Raw genomic sequence first — 16396 nt, 5'->3', positions numbered from 1 at the left:
AGAACTCTTTGTGACCCACGAGTCAAAAAGTTTGCAGTATACTTGCAATACTTATACTCAAGTATACTCAATAAAATAAACTTTAAGTTTGCTGCTTTTTGTCAAGGGATTTTTTGTGTTTTTGGTGTGATAATTTTTGTGTTATTTCTTAGTATTTCTTTATTCAAATTGTGAATCAGGAGCAGATGAGAGGACTGTTTGAAAAAGATTTAGTTGTGACAAAGAAAATTCCCTGCTCCATTCTGATGCATCCATTGTAGATGAGCAGATCCATGTAGGTCTTTAGTTTCCTCATCTGAGCTGACATCTGGATCAAAACTGTACAGCTGGATAGCGCCAATATTGCTCGATATTTTTGTTGCACTGATAATGTCAAGTTGGGGTTGTAAGGGGTTGCAAGCTAGCAGGAGAGATTGTGAACAGAGAGCTCTCAGTTATGGGTGAAGGGAAGGGGGCACGGGGTTGCTTAGTGCCAACATTTTTTTCTCTCGCGAAAGAGGTACATTTTTAAAGAACTCCTGCCACTCTGAAGAAAATATAAACTAAAAAATGACACAGTTTCTACATTTGGTTAAAAAAAAGCCTAATGAAAAGTCAACTGGGAACGCTTTTTTTGTACAATTGATCAAAAGCTGATTGGAGTGGGACTTTAAAGAACAAATACAGTAAAGCAAACCTCCCTGTTTTACCAAATGTCTCTGCTGCCCTCTTGTGGTTGTAACTCTCCACTTCAGTTTCTTCTTTTAAATCCCTGACAAATAGATCTTTTTTCAATTTTACATGTTTATTAAAGTCTGGGATGATTCAGTGAAATTCAGATTTTTTTTAACCAGCTTAAAAAAAAACTGTTGTAAAATGTTTTAACCTGAGAGGTCACAAAAAGAAGGCCCTCACATCCCAGTTTGTTTTCCCATAGATGATGTTGTAGCTTTAGGAAACAAAGCATAACTTTATTTTCATTTTGTGTTTTGCATCTTTTCGCACACACTGATGTTCAAACGTCCAAGCTGCGCCTCAGGCTCTCTTGCAGGTGAGGTTTTTGTAGATCTTCATATATTTGATCCCACAACATCCTGTAGTGAAACACGTAGATGCAAATAAACTGGTTTTGTGCTTTCATTGTGCGTCACTCTACACACCTTCTCGTGGCCTGGCTTCCTTTCTCTCTCTGCAGAACTGCATTGATTCTGTTCTCAAGGTCCTGGGAAGTACAGTTGAAATCAAATATGCGCTAAAATGTAGATAATAGACGTATAATATGGTGGGAAAATTGTAACTTTCCCTTGCTTGCCTGGTTAATTATCCTTAATCGGTGATTTGAAGCGATCAGTGTCATTATTTCAGCCTGGGAGATGAAAAGCAAAACAAAAAAATGCACTCATGCGTTCAATGCAATTATTAAACATGTTTTCAGCGTGAGAAAACCGGGGGATTCCAACCCCCCCACCTTCTGCTCTTGGAGGTGACGTTCAGTTGCAGCAGCTGTGACCCTGGACACCAGCTTCTCCTGGACCTCCTCCTCTAACTGCTGCACCTCCTTTGCCACATGCAGCACCTGCAGCCGTTTGAAGTCAGCGTCCTCGCACAGAGATGTACCTGTTATCACGCCGGAGGAAACGGGCGTGAATGCAAAGCAGGGAATAAAGATGCATCTGTGCACAAACATGCACACAATGCTGGGTTTCTGACACCACAGAACTCTCTTTATGTCTGCTCGCACGCTAAAAAGAAGCAACAGTTGAAGGTTCACATGTGCTTCCTGATTCACTGCAGGATAAAAGTGTTTGGATGCCATTTTTGAAGACTTGTACCCTTCGAGTTTCTGTCCTCTGGGCCTGTTGTGGCTGGAATGTTCTGTAACTCGTGTTGGACTCTGAGGCTAAAAAAAGAACAAACAAGCTCAATCTACTGAGAATGTAGAAGATTCATTGCTTTTGGCTGGTAAATCACTGCGTTACCGTTTATTCTCCTCCAGAGATCTTGTGGCTTGCTGTTCCAGCCTGCAAACCTCTTTCTCAGCATCCTCCAGCTCCTTTTCTCTCACTTTGCTACGGCCGACATCTTCGGCCAAATCATTCGACAACTGAAACACAACAAGCATAACAGGAACTTAACTTTTGACTGAATGGAGAGCTTTACTTTGAAAGAACCAGATCTAGTTTTAAACTTCCCACACAAACCAGAAAAAGGTAAAATCATACGTCAGTGAGGATCAGGTTTTACCATGTTGTGCTGCGGGGACTGGGAGGCCATCAAGTGGTTGACATATAAATCATAATCAGTCTGGAAGAAATAAAAAAACACAGGAAATAATGACCTTCTTAAAACGAGTTAAATAATAGAAAGTACTAGATATTTTCCCTCGTATTTAGTGAAAATCTACCAGAGGAACAAGTACAATCAGTCTTGGATAGATTTCATACATAAACAGTGATGTCTTGCTCTTTTAATAAACTAACGTTCAAATTGGCAAACAGTCATATTTACATATACTGGAAATATATTGTCTCAAAATAAACATTTCTTGCTCTACATCTTTGTACATCTATACACTTCCCTCCAAATATCTCAAATTTTAAGCAACGTTCCAACAATCTGTATTTTAGATCTAAAAATAAGACTAGAATTACACATTTTAAGATGATTACGTCTTAAAAAAATTCACATCTCTTACCAAAAAGAATTCAAACATAAGTATGCTTTGTGTTTACTAAAAATGAGGCACTTGATGTTTAGTTCTGTACACTATCTTTTCCAATTTAGTCTGTATTTCATGCAATATATAAAATGAAACACGTTCTTTTGATTTTACATATTTTTCATATTTTTAAGCAGAAGCTTTACTGTGATCTTTTTACAAGAAACACATTTGCTTGATTTAGGAAAACTGGAAAGTTTTAATTCTGGTCTTACTTTAGGATGATTATGATCTAGAAATGAATTTGACTGTTGTAGCTCCTAAAAAATTATATATTTTGTGGGGTAAAAGTACATAAACTTACTTTATAGACGTAAAACTATTTTTGAGCAATAAATGCTTATTTTACAAAACTTGCTTTAAATTCCCAGGGGCAGCACATCACAACTTATTTGAGTAAATCTCACCAAGACAAATCCCATATGTTCTGTTGGCAGTTTTTTCACTTTTTTACAAGGTAAACTTCTTGTATTTAGTATTTTCTAGCTTATTTTGAGGCCATTTTTTCCAGTGAAATGGGTTTTGATGTCCTGCTCTTCAAAAACAAAATTAAATCTTAAAATTAGCTTTAAACGGTCGTATTAAGGTACATTGCTCTGGAAATTGGAAATAATGTTTATTATAATAAGCATGCATTGCTCAAACAAAGAGCTTTATGTATAGGTATATTTATGAAGGTACCCCCCAAAAATGTCCTACTTTTAACACTATAACAGTCCAACTCCCCTGATTATTAACCAGAGCAACCAGATTTCCCAATAAGACCAATCACCAACTAAAAACTAAACTTCCATTTAAAAATGTTATTAATAGTAAAAGAAAATGATGTTTCTTTAGAGATATTGCCTAAAAGATGATGTTTCAAGATCAAATCAACAGGATATTTAAGATTTTGCATTTGAAAAACAAAGTGATATACTGCAAAAACAGGCCCAAAGAAAAAAAAAAAAAAACATTTTTACAAAAAAAAACCCAAAAGTACCCCAGTAGGGTAAATCATTTTTTCTCTTGGAAAAAACTTTCTTGATAAGAAAGCTTTTTTGGAAAGTTTACTTTCTAAAGATTCGGTTTTTGCAGTGTGCTATTTAAAAAACAAAATTAAATTGTAAAATTAACTATAAATAACCATTTTAAGGTATTTTGGTCATTGGAAATAAACTGCCGCAAAATACATGTGCATTGCTAAAAAAGAGCTTTAATATTTTTAAGTACGTACACTCTACCCCTTGAAATATTCTATTTTAAGCACTAAATCAGTCCAACTATCTATCCTCATTTCTAGACCAGAATCATTTAAAAGTAAGACTACAATTGCACATTTTTTGCTAAATTTGTCCTAAAAATTAAATGTAAATTATGAGTCAAATCACTCTTTCCAGTCTCCTCAAATGACAAATATGTGTTTGTTGATAAAAAAAAAAAAAATCACAAGTCAAAAATAAACCTTTGTCTTTAAGTTTTACGTTAAGTTAGAGGTATTGCTTATAATATTTGTAAGATCAAAGAACTCAATGAGATATTTAAGATTAATTTAAAATTTAAAACAAAACAGGCCATTAGAAACAAGTAAAAATTCTTAAAATTTGTTTTTTTTTCTTTAAAAAAGCAAAAAAGATTTCTACCAATAGCATAGAAAATTATTCTTAATTGGTCACTAAGCTATGTTTTTTTAAATAATATAATTTTTGCCATCAAAAATCTTAATTTTCTTGCAAGACAGAATTTAAGAGAAGCCTTTTTTTCATAAAATGCATTTTTCAAGTCACATGGAAGTTATTTTTGTCTTATATTCAGTGTATTGGGTAGTGTAGTGTAAGTGTAGTCTAAGACATTTAGGCTAAAAATGAGTGATTTTGTTTTTTAGCGTTTTATTTACACATGCAAAAAAAAAACTTGTTTCTAAAATTCCTACAGCTGCACAGTCTACTCACTCCGACAAATTAAAGTGGATAAACATCCTAAACATTCAGAGCAGATTTGCTCTCATGTGGAAGGAATCGAGCTTTGCAGGACATCATTTTATGAGCGTGAGTGATGGTGGAGTGGCTGCCCCCCTAAAGTCACGCTCCCTGATGCACGCCGGCCAGGTTCCCGTGGCTGCTCTACTTGCGCTCTCACACCAGGGACACTCTCTCTCTCTCTGCTCTAACGTGTTCGACGGCCCATGCTAAAAATGTGCTAGTGGGTAGAGAGGAAATGGAAAAACCTTAATTTCCCTCAGGATGCGTCCAAATACTGGCAAGCCTTCACATACATCATCAAAGACGTCACCGCACACGGAGAGGCGGTCTCTGCTGGGCCAGCTCTGCACTGACTTCAGTTTCTTTGTATGGAAGAGAATTGGAGACATGAAATGAGGCAGAGCCTGTGCATGTCATTCATAGGTTGTGTGACCATTCCTAACCTTCATCAGTTTGGTCTCATGGAGCTTTCCTCCAGCCCAGATGTTCTGCTGGGCCAGAGCTTTCCTGTCAAAGCCTTTGACCTCTGAAAGGCCTTCAGAGTTCAGGCCTCCCCGGATGGAAGAGCTACAAGTCGACTCATTGGGCTGTTTTGATGATGAAGAAGCTTCTTCCTGAGGGTCTGAAAATGAGGCTGAGCTGACTTTCTTAGCTGGATTTACGTTTTCTATAGTGCGGGAATGCAATGACGTACATTTGACCTGGTTTTTTGTTGACCTCAAAACCCTAGACTCCATTGAAGCCTCAATTGATGCCTCCTTTATTATTATTTTCTTCTTCACACTGGTCTTTTTCCATTTCTGGGAGTTTGGAGCGTCTTCTTGTCTCTGGGACGCCCTCTCACAAAAAGGCTTCATCCCTTTGAGAGGTTGGTTCTGGCTTGGGCTGCTGTGCCCTGAGTGACCCGCGGGGCAGGTCAGGAGATCGTCCCTCTGAGTGGATCCTGCAGCTTGGAGTGGTCTGTGGAAACCCTGCTTCTGCCTGCAGCTGCTGGACATGGCTGTGAAAACACACTGCCGTGATGTTTCAGCATACAGAAAATGTTTTTATTTTGCTTCTCAAATCATTAAGCTTCTGAAGCAGAAATGTTGCAAACATCACATGACAATTTTGACTTTTTTAAGACAAAACTTTGACACAAAACATTTGCATTTCAATAAAATAGATTTCATTTTGATGCTAAATATTCAGGAAAGTGAAGTTTTACCTGCTCATTCGCTGAGTTTCAACAGAATCAAATCTTTGGGAAGTCAGTTGCAGCGTTTCCAGGTTACCAGGGAGACTGGCTTGTGTTGCGTTTACTTTCATAATAATAATCGTACACATGATTATTTAGGTTCTGAACTAAATAACGGCTGTAGTTTATGGGACAGCAGCACTTTTCCATAAACACATAAATATGTGAACAGTGAAGATGTTATATAATAATTAGATAAATGCAGGATTTTCTATGTAATTGCTTTGATGAAAAAAATTGGCTAAAATCTTCTAAAATGCTCATTTCTAATTATTAGTGTCAGTGAATAATATTGTGTATAAACATACTGAATAAAAAGACTTTAATACATATTTGCGCATCCGAATCCCATTAGTGTTAAATGGTGAATTCGAGCGACATTAATAAATCCGAGGCTCTTTAAAGGCAACACGAGGTGATTCTGTGACGGGACTAATGTGCGCAGCCGCAGACAGCTCACCGGGTTTAGATGAAAAAACAACAACAAAACGAAATTTTGCTCGATTAAAAAGTCAGTTCAAGCAAACATAAGCATTCTAATAACAAGTACTTAATAGAGGAAACTTTGAAAATACTAATTTTAGTAGTTTTGCCTATAATGTCGCAAAAGTGTATTTTTTTAACCTTACAAACGAGTTAAAGCAGTGAAGCTGCTTATACTTTACTGAAACAGGATAAAAAAAAAAACTATTGATATTATATTTTCCAGGATCATATGATAAGATTGTTCAGAAATGAAGGAATGATGCATACCCTTGGAAAAAGTAGAACACTTGAGGAGTATTTTATCTAAAGTACACTTAATATATTTAAAGTTCAAGTATAGTGTGTAGACCATGTGTCTACCAGGTTACTATTTTTCAGACTAAACTGCTTACAATATTGAGATATTATTTGGAAGTAAACTTCAAAATTACTCCCTCACTTTTAATGTATACTCAAAGTATGCTTAAATACACTACTTTTTGTCAGTTGTGACAGAAATGCCAATAAAATATTTTGTAAATGTTTAACTTTCAGATCCATAGATATCATTATAAGATCAAATATGCACTGAACATCCTCAGAAAATCTGGATATAAATGGAATCCAAATGCCTCAGCAGCTGCATCCATTGTCCTCTGCAGGAGGTCTGCAGCCTCGTGACACCAGGCGCTGCAACAGGTTAACAGACCAAAACAGGACCATGCATGTTTTCCTCAGCAGTCACAAGCAAATCATCACTCACATACTGCATGTTTAGATAAAATGCTTGAAACACAAGCGTTAAATCAAACTTCACTTTGTCTTTTCTAGCTGCTCGACATTTTGTTCCTAAACAGAACATAAATAAAAACACATGTCCTCCAAAATAGTTTCTATTACTGAGGATTTTTTTTGCTGAAGCTCCTCAAGAGAGGTTTAAAAACTCTATAAAAACTATAGCACTGGAATAACAATGCATGTTTAAAAAAATGGTTAAAGTAAAAAGAAATGAGATCAGAACATGAAAGCATGTTTAATACCAGTTCAGTCAAATCTAGTAGGAGCTCCAACAAAACCTTAATGTTTTAGCCATTAAAAAGCCAAATGTCCTTTAGAAAAAATATTTATTGGTTGGTATAATCAAAAGAAAAAATGGTCTTGTGGGCTAGCCACCTGAAATTGTTGTTATAAATAAAATAATATTTTTTCCATTCTTGGGTTTCCTGCAGTAAATGTCAGCTGACTGTAGGTCATTTCACACTGGCATGCTTTTTTACTTACCTGTAGCAAAGGAAAATGATGCCGTCATTCAGCAGATTCATAAATGAAGCGTGTGACTCAGAAGGAATTACCTTAAATTGCCTTTAAAATGGTGCCTGCACTTCAAATACCACTTTAATTAAAATTGTGTTTTAACAAGTTCTTTGGCAGTTTTCTCACGATGGAGGACATATATATGGAGAGAATTAAGCCTAAAATTACATTTCTGAGTATTTCTTTATTCAAATTGTTGTGAATCAGGAGCAGACAATAAATGCTGTTTGGAAAAGATGTATACTCAGGCCACAAGCCCCCTGCTATGCTCCTTTCTGATGCATCCACTTGCAGATAAATGTTTGTTTTCCTCGTCTGAGCTGGCTTCAAACTGAACGAATGAATAGCTGGAATTTTTGTAGAACACGTAATGGTAGGTTGAGGATGTGATGGGCTGTAAGCTAGTGGGAGAGCATGTGAACAGAGAAGTCTCAGCATCATTAAAAAACCACTGGAAACACTTTTACAATAGATCAAAAGATGAATGGACTGGGTCTTTGAATTTACTAAAAATCAATAGGAAAACTGCTTTGTAATTGGTAACTCCCATTATGAAAAAAAGGCTTTTTTTCCTTTTTTAAAATGAATGCTACTTTGCATGAAATGACTGCTAATGCACTGAACCTGTGCAGCAATTTGAGCTAAAAGCAGCCAAATAACCAAAAAACACATACAAATAAAAAAATATGTTACTTTAAAATTGCTAAAAACACACTAATTAGAAATAAGTCGAAGTTTGAATTTCTTGAGTTGTTTTTAAGATACAACCAGTGCTAACATACATTTTAACCTCACATAAAAAAATGTGAAAAAAACAGACTTCTTTTTTTTAGAGACATATTTAATAAAAGTCATTTGGGCTACGGCTCTTACATTTACAGTTGAGACATTCCTCAGTTATTCTGGGTAACAGTAACATGTCTAGACTGTTTAATTTATCTTAATGTTTACTTTGTACAAAACAGAAAAAAGGCCAACATTGTATTTCTTTGTATAAAAAATATAAGTTAATTAAAATTTAACTCTAATTAAGAAAATAACAATAGTCATAATAATAATAATAATAATAATAATAATAGCGATAATGATAAAGATCATAAGCTAAACATAGTGCAGATGGTGGGATATAACTGGTGCTAAAAAGTGGAAGGGACAGTGCAGTGACTTTAGCATGTTGTTGGGTGGGGTTGAGGTGTGTGGGGGGGTGAAACAGCTTTCGCTCTCACATGCATTCACCAACACACGCAAACGCACTCACTCAGAAAGTGCATGGCTGCCCGTCTGTTCAGCACCATCAGAGCAAAAGCTTGAGTCCACTAAAAACTCCTGGAGCTGCACACCTTCTACCACCGATGCAGCTCCGCTAAGGTGCGTGCTAACGGTGGCTCCTTGCGGGCGGCTGTTGCTGGAGCCAACTCAAACCACCAAACAGAGCATTCATGGAAATCTACATTCACAACAGCGGAGGGCCACAGTACCTGTCACACAACAAAAAGACGTGAGCAGAAATGGTTCATTGGAATGACAGATGAAGACAAAATCATTTGTCTTTGGAAGATCTCAGAAGCTCATTAGAAAGAGTCCAAATGTTTCCCCTAGTTTGGTATTAGAAAATGAGTGTGTAAGGAGGAGGAGTTCCTGGATGGGAGGAGTGTCTGGCAAAAAGTCAAACAACACTCTTGAGTTTCAATCCCAGAGATGGACAGGCTAGAGAGGATGTATGGAAAGAGGACATAGGCTGCCGTTTCCTCCAAACATCCTACGCTTCAGCGCGGCGTCCTCCATGCTGCGAGAGTGGCATGAGAGAAGGAGACGTTTCACGATATGCAGTCTTGGCCTATGACTGAGATGAAAATCCTGTTAATCAGAGGGATGTTGTTGCAGCAGATTCCTAAATGCTTGGGGGTGTTGGGCTTCAGGGTTCACATCAGACTTCAAACACTGTGACTCTCTTGTGAGTTTGCTCACAAGTGTCACCAGTATGCAACTCCTCTTATCACAGTTTTTCCACATTTCTTGGGGATTTCTGTAATCTCCACATGGAATAGGCTGTATTTATTCAAGTACTGCAAAAGATTTTATATCCAAAAAAGTAATAAAAAAAACATTCTAATGCACACCTCAATAAAGTAAGGTGCCATTACGCCACACATCTGCTCTGCACATTCCTTCTGTCTCTGGGAATAACTTGCTGAAGTAGTGCTCGTGCAATCAACTTACCACAGAAGGCAAACAGTACCATTGCAAAAGAGCCTGAAATAACAAAGATTTCACATATTCTAGCCTGTGAAAAGTCCAGAGTAAGGCCTCTGCAGAAAAAGACCATCATGAAATCAGCTCAAATTAAGAAAAAAAAAAATCATAAAATAACACAAAAAACAGCCAAAATGAAAGAACTCAAGTCTATTTTACCAAATGGATTCCCATGCTGAGAGAACAAAAAGGGCGATGGGCTCAAGTCCCTCCCCGGCGAACATTTGTCAGTCTCTGGGATCGGTTAAAACCTTCAGTGTTGATACCTCCGTCATCCAATGAGGTAACTGTGTGTGTTCAAAGTGAAGTTGCTTGTAGCTTAACCAAATCCTGCAAAATGCAGGTTCTTCTCCTTGTCCAAGTCACAGGTCTGTGGCAGGATTTGGGTTGTATTCCTTTGGTGGGCCAGCAACCCCTTTGGTAGTCAGTTATCCACCTTGACTGGGCCTGAATAACAAGGCTTGGTGGGCACAATGTCCTCCACCTCTCCCCGTGCTATCCTCTCCCACTGGCCCAGGTTTTCCCTTCAAACACAGACATCCGGAATCAGAAAACAACTTTGGCAAACACAACTTTTTATGCATTCAAAAGGCTAAAATATGGCAGAAAAGAAAAGACAACAAAACACTTGTTTTCATGCATTAAGATGCCAGCTCAATGTGGCTAAAACTTGGAATGGAAAACTAAAAAATAGGAAAAAATATTGACTAAGCACATTTCAAGTCAAACTTAGTCTGAATTTTTAGTCAATAACGTTCTTTTTTATACTATTTTATTTTTTTGATGTCCATTTTCTCTATAAATTTGACTTTTAATACCAAAGATATGGCACTGTTACAAAGCAGGAAGGGGCGGAGTCTGAGGGACGGGGCTTTGGATTACTAATGTATAGAGAGCTCATCTCATTTGCAGAGGGATCTGGTGAGTTGGCCACAGATTGTGATGATATTGAAAATAAAAGAATTGAGAGAAAACAGACATGGTAAAAAAAAAAAAAGTGTTAAAAAAAGCATAAAAAGCAGAAAAACAATTGACCACAAATGCAAAAATAAATTTGACTTGAAGAGTACTTTTATTGTAATTTGTGGTTTAAATGTGAGTCTTGTCATTATAGTTAAAATCTTTTATCATCAATGCCGTATTTTGAATATTTCTTTTGGCATGAAAGATCCAGTGAGGTAACAGAAGAAGAACGTTTGACTTCACAATAAAGAAAGCTGTATTAAACCGACAAAAAACAGGAGTTTTTACTCCAAATAGAGATTTATTGTGACAGTTGTTCCCAAACACCTTCAAAATAATGCATAATATTCAGCAACCGACTGTCTGGAGTTTAGACGATGCTGCTAATAAAGTTGCTCAAACGGTTGATTCAAGTTTATAATTAAATTTAGTTTTAGTGACCATTTTTAAAATGTATCTTTTGCACCTTAAAAGTTGGACGATCTTCCACTTTAGCAGTAATCGTTTAAGAAAAAATCTTAGATATTTTACAGAGGATGAAGATAAACTTTACCCTCAAAAGCTAACGGAAACTGGAAGCTAAAAAGAAATCAGACGCTCGCTTCAGCCTCGTGCAGACATTAAACCGCTCCGCGCCCTGAAGAAGGTTGGGAACCACTGCTACAGTCCGTCCTGACACATGACACAAGTTCTCTGCTTCTCTGTTCCATCAGACATTATCACGTCCAGGGCAGATCCCTCAATGAGCTGCGGGGCTCCACGGGGTCTCGGCCCGCTGCCCGCGCAGAGCCCGGCGCTGACGTACGGCTGAGGCTTAAACGTTATGCTGCTCACTTTGTTTGCATTCCCCGCAGATCAAGGACACATTTTACAAAGCAGCAAAGGGGCAGGCAAACGTGCAACACGATCCTGTTTGAAAACCAGAAACAACAGCCGTAAATACCCGTACATTCTTTTCACGCTTATCGTACGCGAGGCCAGAAACACTCGAAGCGCCATTTCACTGCGTCAGGAGGAGAAGTGTTCAGTTTCTCCTCTTAATCTAATTCGGAACTTTCCAGGAGTCACTGAAAACAATACTTTAATCTGGAACAAAGTTATTTGGAGTATGGAGATCTTCAAACACCCCTCCACCCAAGTCACTGTTTTTAAACTCAACCTACTGTCAAATGTTTCACTCTTAAATCTCCTAAAACAGATTTGATATCCTGGATCTTCTTTAAAGCCTTCGTCAAAACTGCCCTTATGAGTGAAAAATGGGTAGACCTGTACAGGGCAGGTGTTCAGATGCATCTGGCTAAGGCCTAAGGCTTCATCTTGTTTAGAGTTTTTGTAAAACATCTCTTTTGGGGAGAATCTGTAGAATTTTTAATGTTTTAACCACGTGAATAGGAAGATCACGGCCTTCGATGACATTCTGACACAAGATCCTTATTAACTCCAGACACTTTCAGGGGAGGTTAAAACCACAAAAAATATGATGCAAATATGAATCAAATCATTTTTGCTTCAAAACTACCTTAATTCAGGATTTACTTGAAAGCAAAAAAAAGTGATTTTTTTCATAGCTGGAAATAAATTTGGGAAGTGTTGCAGCATACCTGTGCAGGTAAATGAACTATTAGCCATAGTGGTTAGTCAATTTTCATTAGTTTAAGCTAAGTTTACTTAGCCAAAACTAAAAATGAGGCAGTATGCTTGAAATATACTCTTTATGTACTATATTGTAAACTTAAAAAGTTCAGATTATAGCCTAAATACTTATTCAGTTAGTATATTTCCTACACTCCACATACATGGTCTATAGTAAAGTTCCTAGAATACTTAATAAAATAAACTTCAACTGTACTACTTTTTGCTAATGGTACCCACATTTCTTATAGGAAATGCATGTGTATTTTTGTAATTTTGCATTGAATGACATTAAAAGCAGCTTAAGTGAACATACCTGCAGGCTTTTAAGAGAGGACTGGATGGAGGGAAAAGCTCTGCTAGCGTTGTGTAGCATGGAATCGCTACAGAGTTGTAAAATCCCACCTTCACAAATGAAGAACAAGAGAATCAGAAACACTTTTTAGAAAATAATCGGTTATTTTAAAAAGCCACTCTGATCATCCTTTAATCTATTTTCAAAGTGTTTCCTGTGGTCCCCTGTGTCCTTTTCTACGACATAGTTCCTGCAGGACTGTTGGCTTGGAGCAATCCCGACATTATTTAAGTCACAAATGCGATCTTTTTCAAATAGAATTTTTTATTCTGCTCCTGTTTCACAACGATTTGAATAAAGAAATACTAAGAATTGCAAATTTTAGCTCAATTTTCTCTATATGTCCTCCATCATAAGAAAAATGCCACTCGAACATGTTAAAACCCCAATGTATATCACATGAGTCTTAAACTATTTTGTGTTCAGTAAAGCTCATTTTTAAATGAAAACTTGCTTTGTGACGGTTCAAAACAAAATTAAACCAAAAAATTCAAACATTTGCACCAAATTAAATTTGAACTGATATCAATAAAGGTATAAATCAAATCTATTTTGACGTCTAATTAATGTAAGTCTTAAATTTGTTTACTGATTGAGGTGTAAGCAGCTGTCAAAGTCAGTTCTTTTTAATAATTTATATTTACTCGACTCATGGAATTGCCTTGATTCCACCTTTAGCTCAAACATGACTTTGTTTAAAAGTTTGGAGAACGACATTCACTTCAGCATCTTTCCACCTACTGTATCTTCTCTGAGGAAGCAGTTCGTATAAGCAAAGGATGTGGTGTTTAGTTTGGAAAGCCAACAGTCTGCAAGTTTTTGATTATGTTTTGCATACAAGCTGTTTCCGAATTGATTGTCTTTTATTCGGAGCTCCTTTGAGGCTTTTTTCTGTTCAGACCCCCGTCAGGAGGAGGAGGAGGAGCTCGTCTCTAACATTTGTGGTTTCCCCGTCTTATCTTGGGGACCGCCTGTATGAGGAGGAACTGTCACTTTTGGTAAAAACTGGTCGTACTTGGCCTTGTGGAACTTCATCCTTCTTGTCTCGATCCATCATAGGTATTGGCTGAATTCCAATCTTCTTCATCTCATCTCCCTGTTTAGAAAGAGGGAGAAAAAAAACTCAAACAAGATACCTTTTATTTTTAAAGTCTCCTGACTACCTAACAGCTCTATTTTGAGCCATACATCTTGCGGGACATAGAAAATTGCTGCAGTATTTACAAGCGAGAATAGAGGCCTGACTGTTAGACTGGAGGCATGATCATGACACTAAAACTGTTTAGACTTGAACAGTATCCCACTGTACCTCAGCCCAGAACTCGGCATAGATGTCGTTGGCTGTGAGTCGTGTGATTTGCCACTGCTTGGTAACAGAACACAGGTCACATGCTGTCATCATCAGACCAATCACACGGTCCCTGGAGGGAACAGCGACTCATCATATTCATGCAGAGGAGCTCAAAGCGCTGTTTATATGCTTCACTTTTTTTTTTTTTACTATTCGTGTCCCCATGGGACCCGGCTTTTGCTCCAGCGCGAGTGGCGCCCTGACCTGTGAGAGTGGTTGTTGAAGTCCAGCGCGCTGGTGCTCAGGAGCTCCGTCAGCTGCTGGTGGTTGTTGAAGTACAGCGCCAAGTCGGTGGCGATGATGGCCTTCCGGATGATCTCCAGCACCTGCTCGTACTCGCTGGAATTCAGGTTGGAGAAAATATTGTGCCCTTCCAGCTATGAGAAACAAAGAGATCAATAAAAAAGCAAAAGCTCCACTTAGGAGGAATTCAGTTCAGCTAAACTACAACATGGGATAACTTCAAATTCTTCCCAGGACTCGTCCTGGATGCTCAATTCCTCTTTGAAATCAGTAAATGACCGTTTTATGAGTTACCAAAAAATTACAATTTCTCTCTTTAAAGACCTACTCATGTTCTTGTTGCATTTTTTCTAAGGACAGAAAACAAATTTAAAGAAAATTAAGCTTAAAATTCCACATCGTTGTGAATCAGGAGCAGATGAAAAAATGTGATGGGGGTGGGGTTGCTCCGCCCATATGGTCCCACCCTGAACTTAGCTTTTTAAAAAACTACTGCAGCTCTGCATAAACCGTCTCAAAAAACAACATCATTAAAAGACCACTGGGAATGCTTTAAAATACTGTATTTTTCAGATTTTAAGTCTTGTTTTTTTTGCACAGTTTTGCCAGGGTGGGACTTATAAAACGTCTTTATTTTGCAATTTTTTGGCTCCTGCGGTTTATACTCTGGAAAATACATTTAAGTGTTTTTTCCAAAATCGTGGCCCTATTTTATTAAATAATCTTATGTTCTTGGTTTTATTAAAGTCAACTCTAGCTTTCAAAATAAATGACTTAGTGACTTATCCTCCTGACTAACAGAAGAAATGTGTTCAAATCAACCAAAAACTACAATTCCCAGAGCCCCATCCCTTCAGATTTGGTGTCATTAAAAGCATCAAATATCCTCTGTAAACACTAAAAGGAATTACTTCAGTAGGAGGCAATGGTTTACAGATATCCAGGTTTATAAGTGTCCTCTTTAGAAGACAAATATGCATTGTTAGTCAGGAAGATACTCTGATTTGAGAACATGAAGTGAAATCCTGACTTTTTTGGGATATAAAGAAGATTTGGGATCTCTACCTGCAAGATGGAGACAGTTTGGGAGAAGTGGTGCTGCTCCATGGTGGAGGTGGAGTACAGAGCAGCCAGCGGGTGATCGAACTTCTGCAGGTAAGCGTTACTGTAACCCCTGTGATCCAGATCGTGGCACAGGCAGGCTATCAACAAGCCTTTCTTCTGTAAAGAATAAAATCAGAGGGGCTAATTGCAAAGAAAAAACCCACAGAATGAACGGTGTCAGGTGGAAATAAGCAAACCTCCAGCTCTGTGAAGCTCCCGGGGGTTTTCTGTAGGATGGCGTACATGCAGTGTGCCACCGTCACCGCATGTTTCCAGTTATGGTAGGGCACACGGCGGTAGTTCTTCCGCACCGACATGGTGAACCTGCACAGCTTCTCCAGCTCAAAGCTGAACATCAGACAGAGAAACAGGTTGGGTTTGCTTTGTTTTCGGTGCACCAGTTTCTTCTTGTGCTTTACAGTCTACCTGTTCTTTCCACAGGAGTTATGAACCATGTAGATGAAGACGGCAGGCCAGATTTCCTCAAAGGGGCTGATGTCAAACTGGAACCTGGGGAAAAGACGGAGAAGCTCCGACGTTAGCATTAACCGGACACGTGAGCCGACGCATGAGGGCTGAAAACCTACGTTTCAATCTCTTTATAGATGGGTGTCGGGAGGTTGAGCTGGGTGAGGGTTTTCCACTCCTCTGACGTGCAGATGCTGTGATAGGACAGTTTTTCCATCGTCACTCGGTAAATGCACTCAGAATGCCGGATTCTGTGGTACATCTGCACACGGCACACAGAGTCGCGGGTTAGCCAAGAGTCCTGACAGAAGACAGAAGCTGGACGTGCAGAGACGACACTGAACACGGCTCA

At 38.1% G+C, this 16396-nt stretch overlaps 2 protein-coding genes across 8 annotated transcripts in view; both read right to left on the bottom strand.

Moving 5' to 3' along the window:
- Window positions 1-901: 901 nt before the first annotated feature.
- On the bottom strand, window positions 902-5956 carry LOC112161995 (uncharacterized protein C6orf118). 3 transcript variants are annotated; one of them, XM_024297599.1, is made up of 11 exons: window positions 5867-5956; window positions 5354-5659; window positions 5103-5281; window positions 4905-5021; window positions 2224-2283; window positions 1959-2083; window positions 1812-1879; window positions 1448-1596; window positions 1292-1345; window positions 1140-1201; window positions 902-1073 (listed from the first exon to the last, which is right to left on the bottom strand). In XM_024297599.1, the coding sequence occupies exons 2-11, from the start codon at window positions 5655-5657 to the stop codon at window positions 995-997; spliced, it is 1197 nt and encodes a 398-aa protein (XP_024153367.1). In that variant the 5' UTR covers window positions 5658-5659; window positions 5867-5956; the 3' UTR covers window positions 902-994. The 3 variants fall into 3 exon arrangements, with proteins under 3 accessions (XP_024153367.1, XP_024153365.1, XP_024153366.1); XM_024297597.1 differs by having other exon boundaries at window positions 5103-5659; XM_024297598.1 differs by having other exon boundaries at window positions 5103-5672; window positions 5867-5944.
- A 2538-nt stretch (window positions 5957-8494) lies between these two features.
- The window catches only part of pde10a (phosphodiesterase 10A), a 66455-nt gene continuing 58553 nt past the window's right edge, over window positions 8495-16396 (bottom strand). For 4 of the 5 annotated variants that reach the window (XM_024297102.2, XM_024297103.2, XM_024297105.2 and 1 more), the window contains exons 14-22: window positions 16164-16306; window positions 16003-16086; window positions 15774-15924; window positions 15538-15693; window positions 14434-14606; window positions 14188-14299; window positions 13894-13974; window positions 12840-12928; window positions 8495-10452 (exon numbers count right to left, since the gene is read on the bottom strand). In XM_024297102.2, coding sequence (XP_024152870.1) covers window positions 10353-10452; window positions 12840-12928; window positions 13894-13974; window positions 14188-14299; window positions 14434-14606; window positions 15538-15693; window positions 15774-15924; window positions 16003-16086; window positions 16164-16306 — 1089 coding nt within the window. In that variant the 3' untranslated portion in view covers window positions 8495-10352. The remainder of the gene's footprint in view (window positions 10453-12839; window positions 12929-13893; window positions 13975-14187; window positions 14300-14433; window positions 14607-15537; window positions 15694-15773; window positions 15925-16002; window positions 16087-16163; window positions 16307-16396) is intronic. The other variant, XM_024297104.2, reaches the window with a different exon arrangement.

This window comes from Oryzias melastigma, linkage group LG15 (assembly GCF_002922805.2).
Source record: "Oryzias melastigma strain HK-1 linkage group LG15, ASM292280v2, whole genome shotgun sequence".
Lineage (NCBI taxonomy): Eukaryota > Metazoa > Chordata > Actinopteri > Beloniformes > Adrianichthyidae > Oryzias > Oryzias melastigma.
This window is presented reverse-complemented; position numbering and strand designations above follow the sequence as displayed.

Bases quoted from the DNA above. Each gene is read 5' to 3' on its own strand.
- LOC112161995 (XM_024297597.1), bottom strand. From the start codon at position 5,657: ATGTCCAGCAGCTGCAGGCAGAAGCAGGGTTTCCACAGACCACTCCAA. The intron at 1,346-1,447 runs GTGGGGGGGTTG...TTCATCTCCCAG, and splicing joins GTCACCTCCAAGAGCAGAAG to GCTGAAATAATGACACTGAT. The intron at 1,202-1,291 runs GCAAGCAAGGGA...TGTACTTCCCAG, and splicing joins GATTAAGGATAATTAACCAG to GACCTTGAGAACAGAATCAA.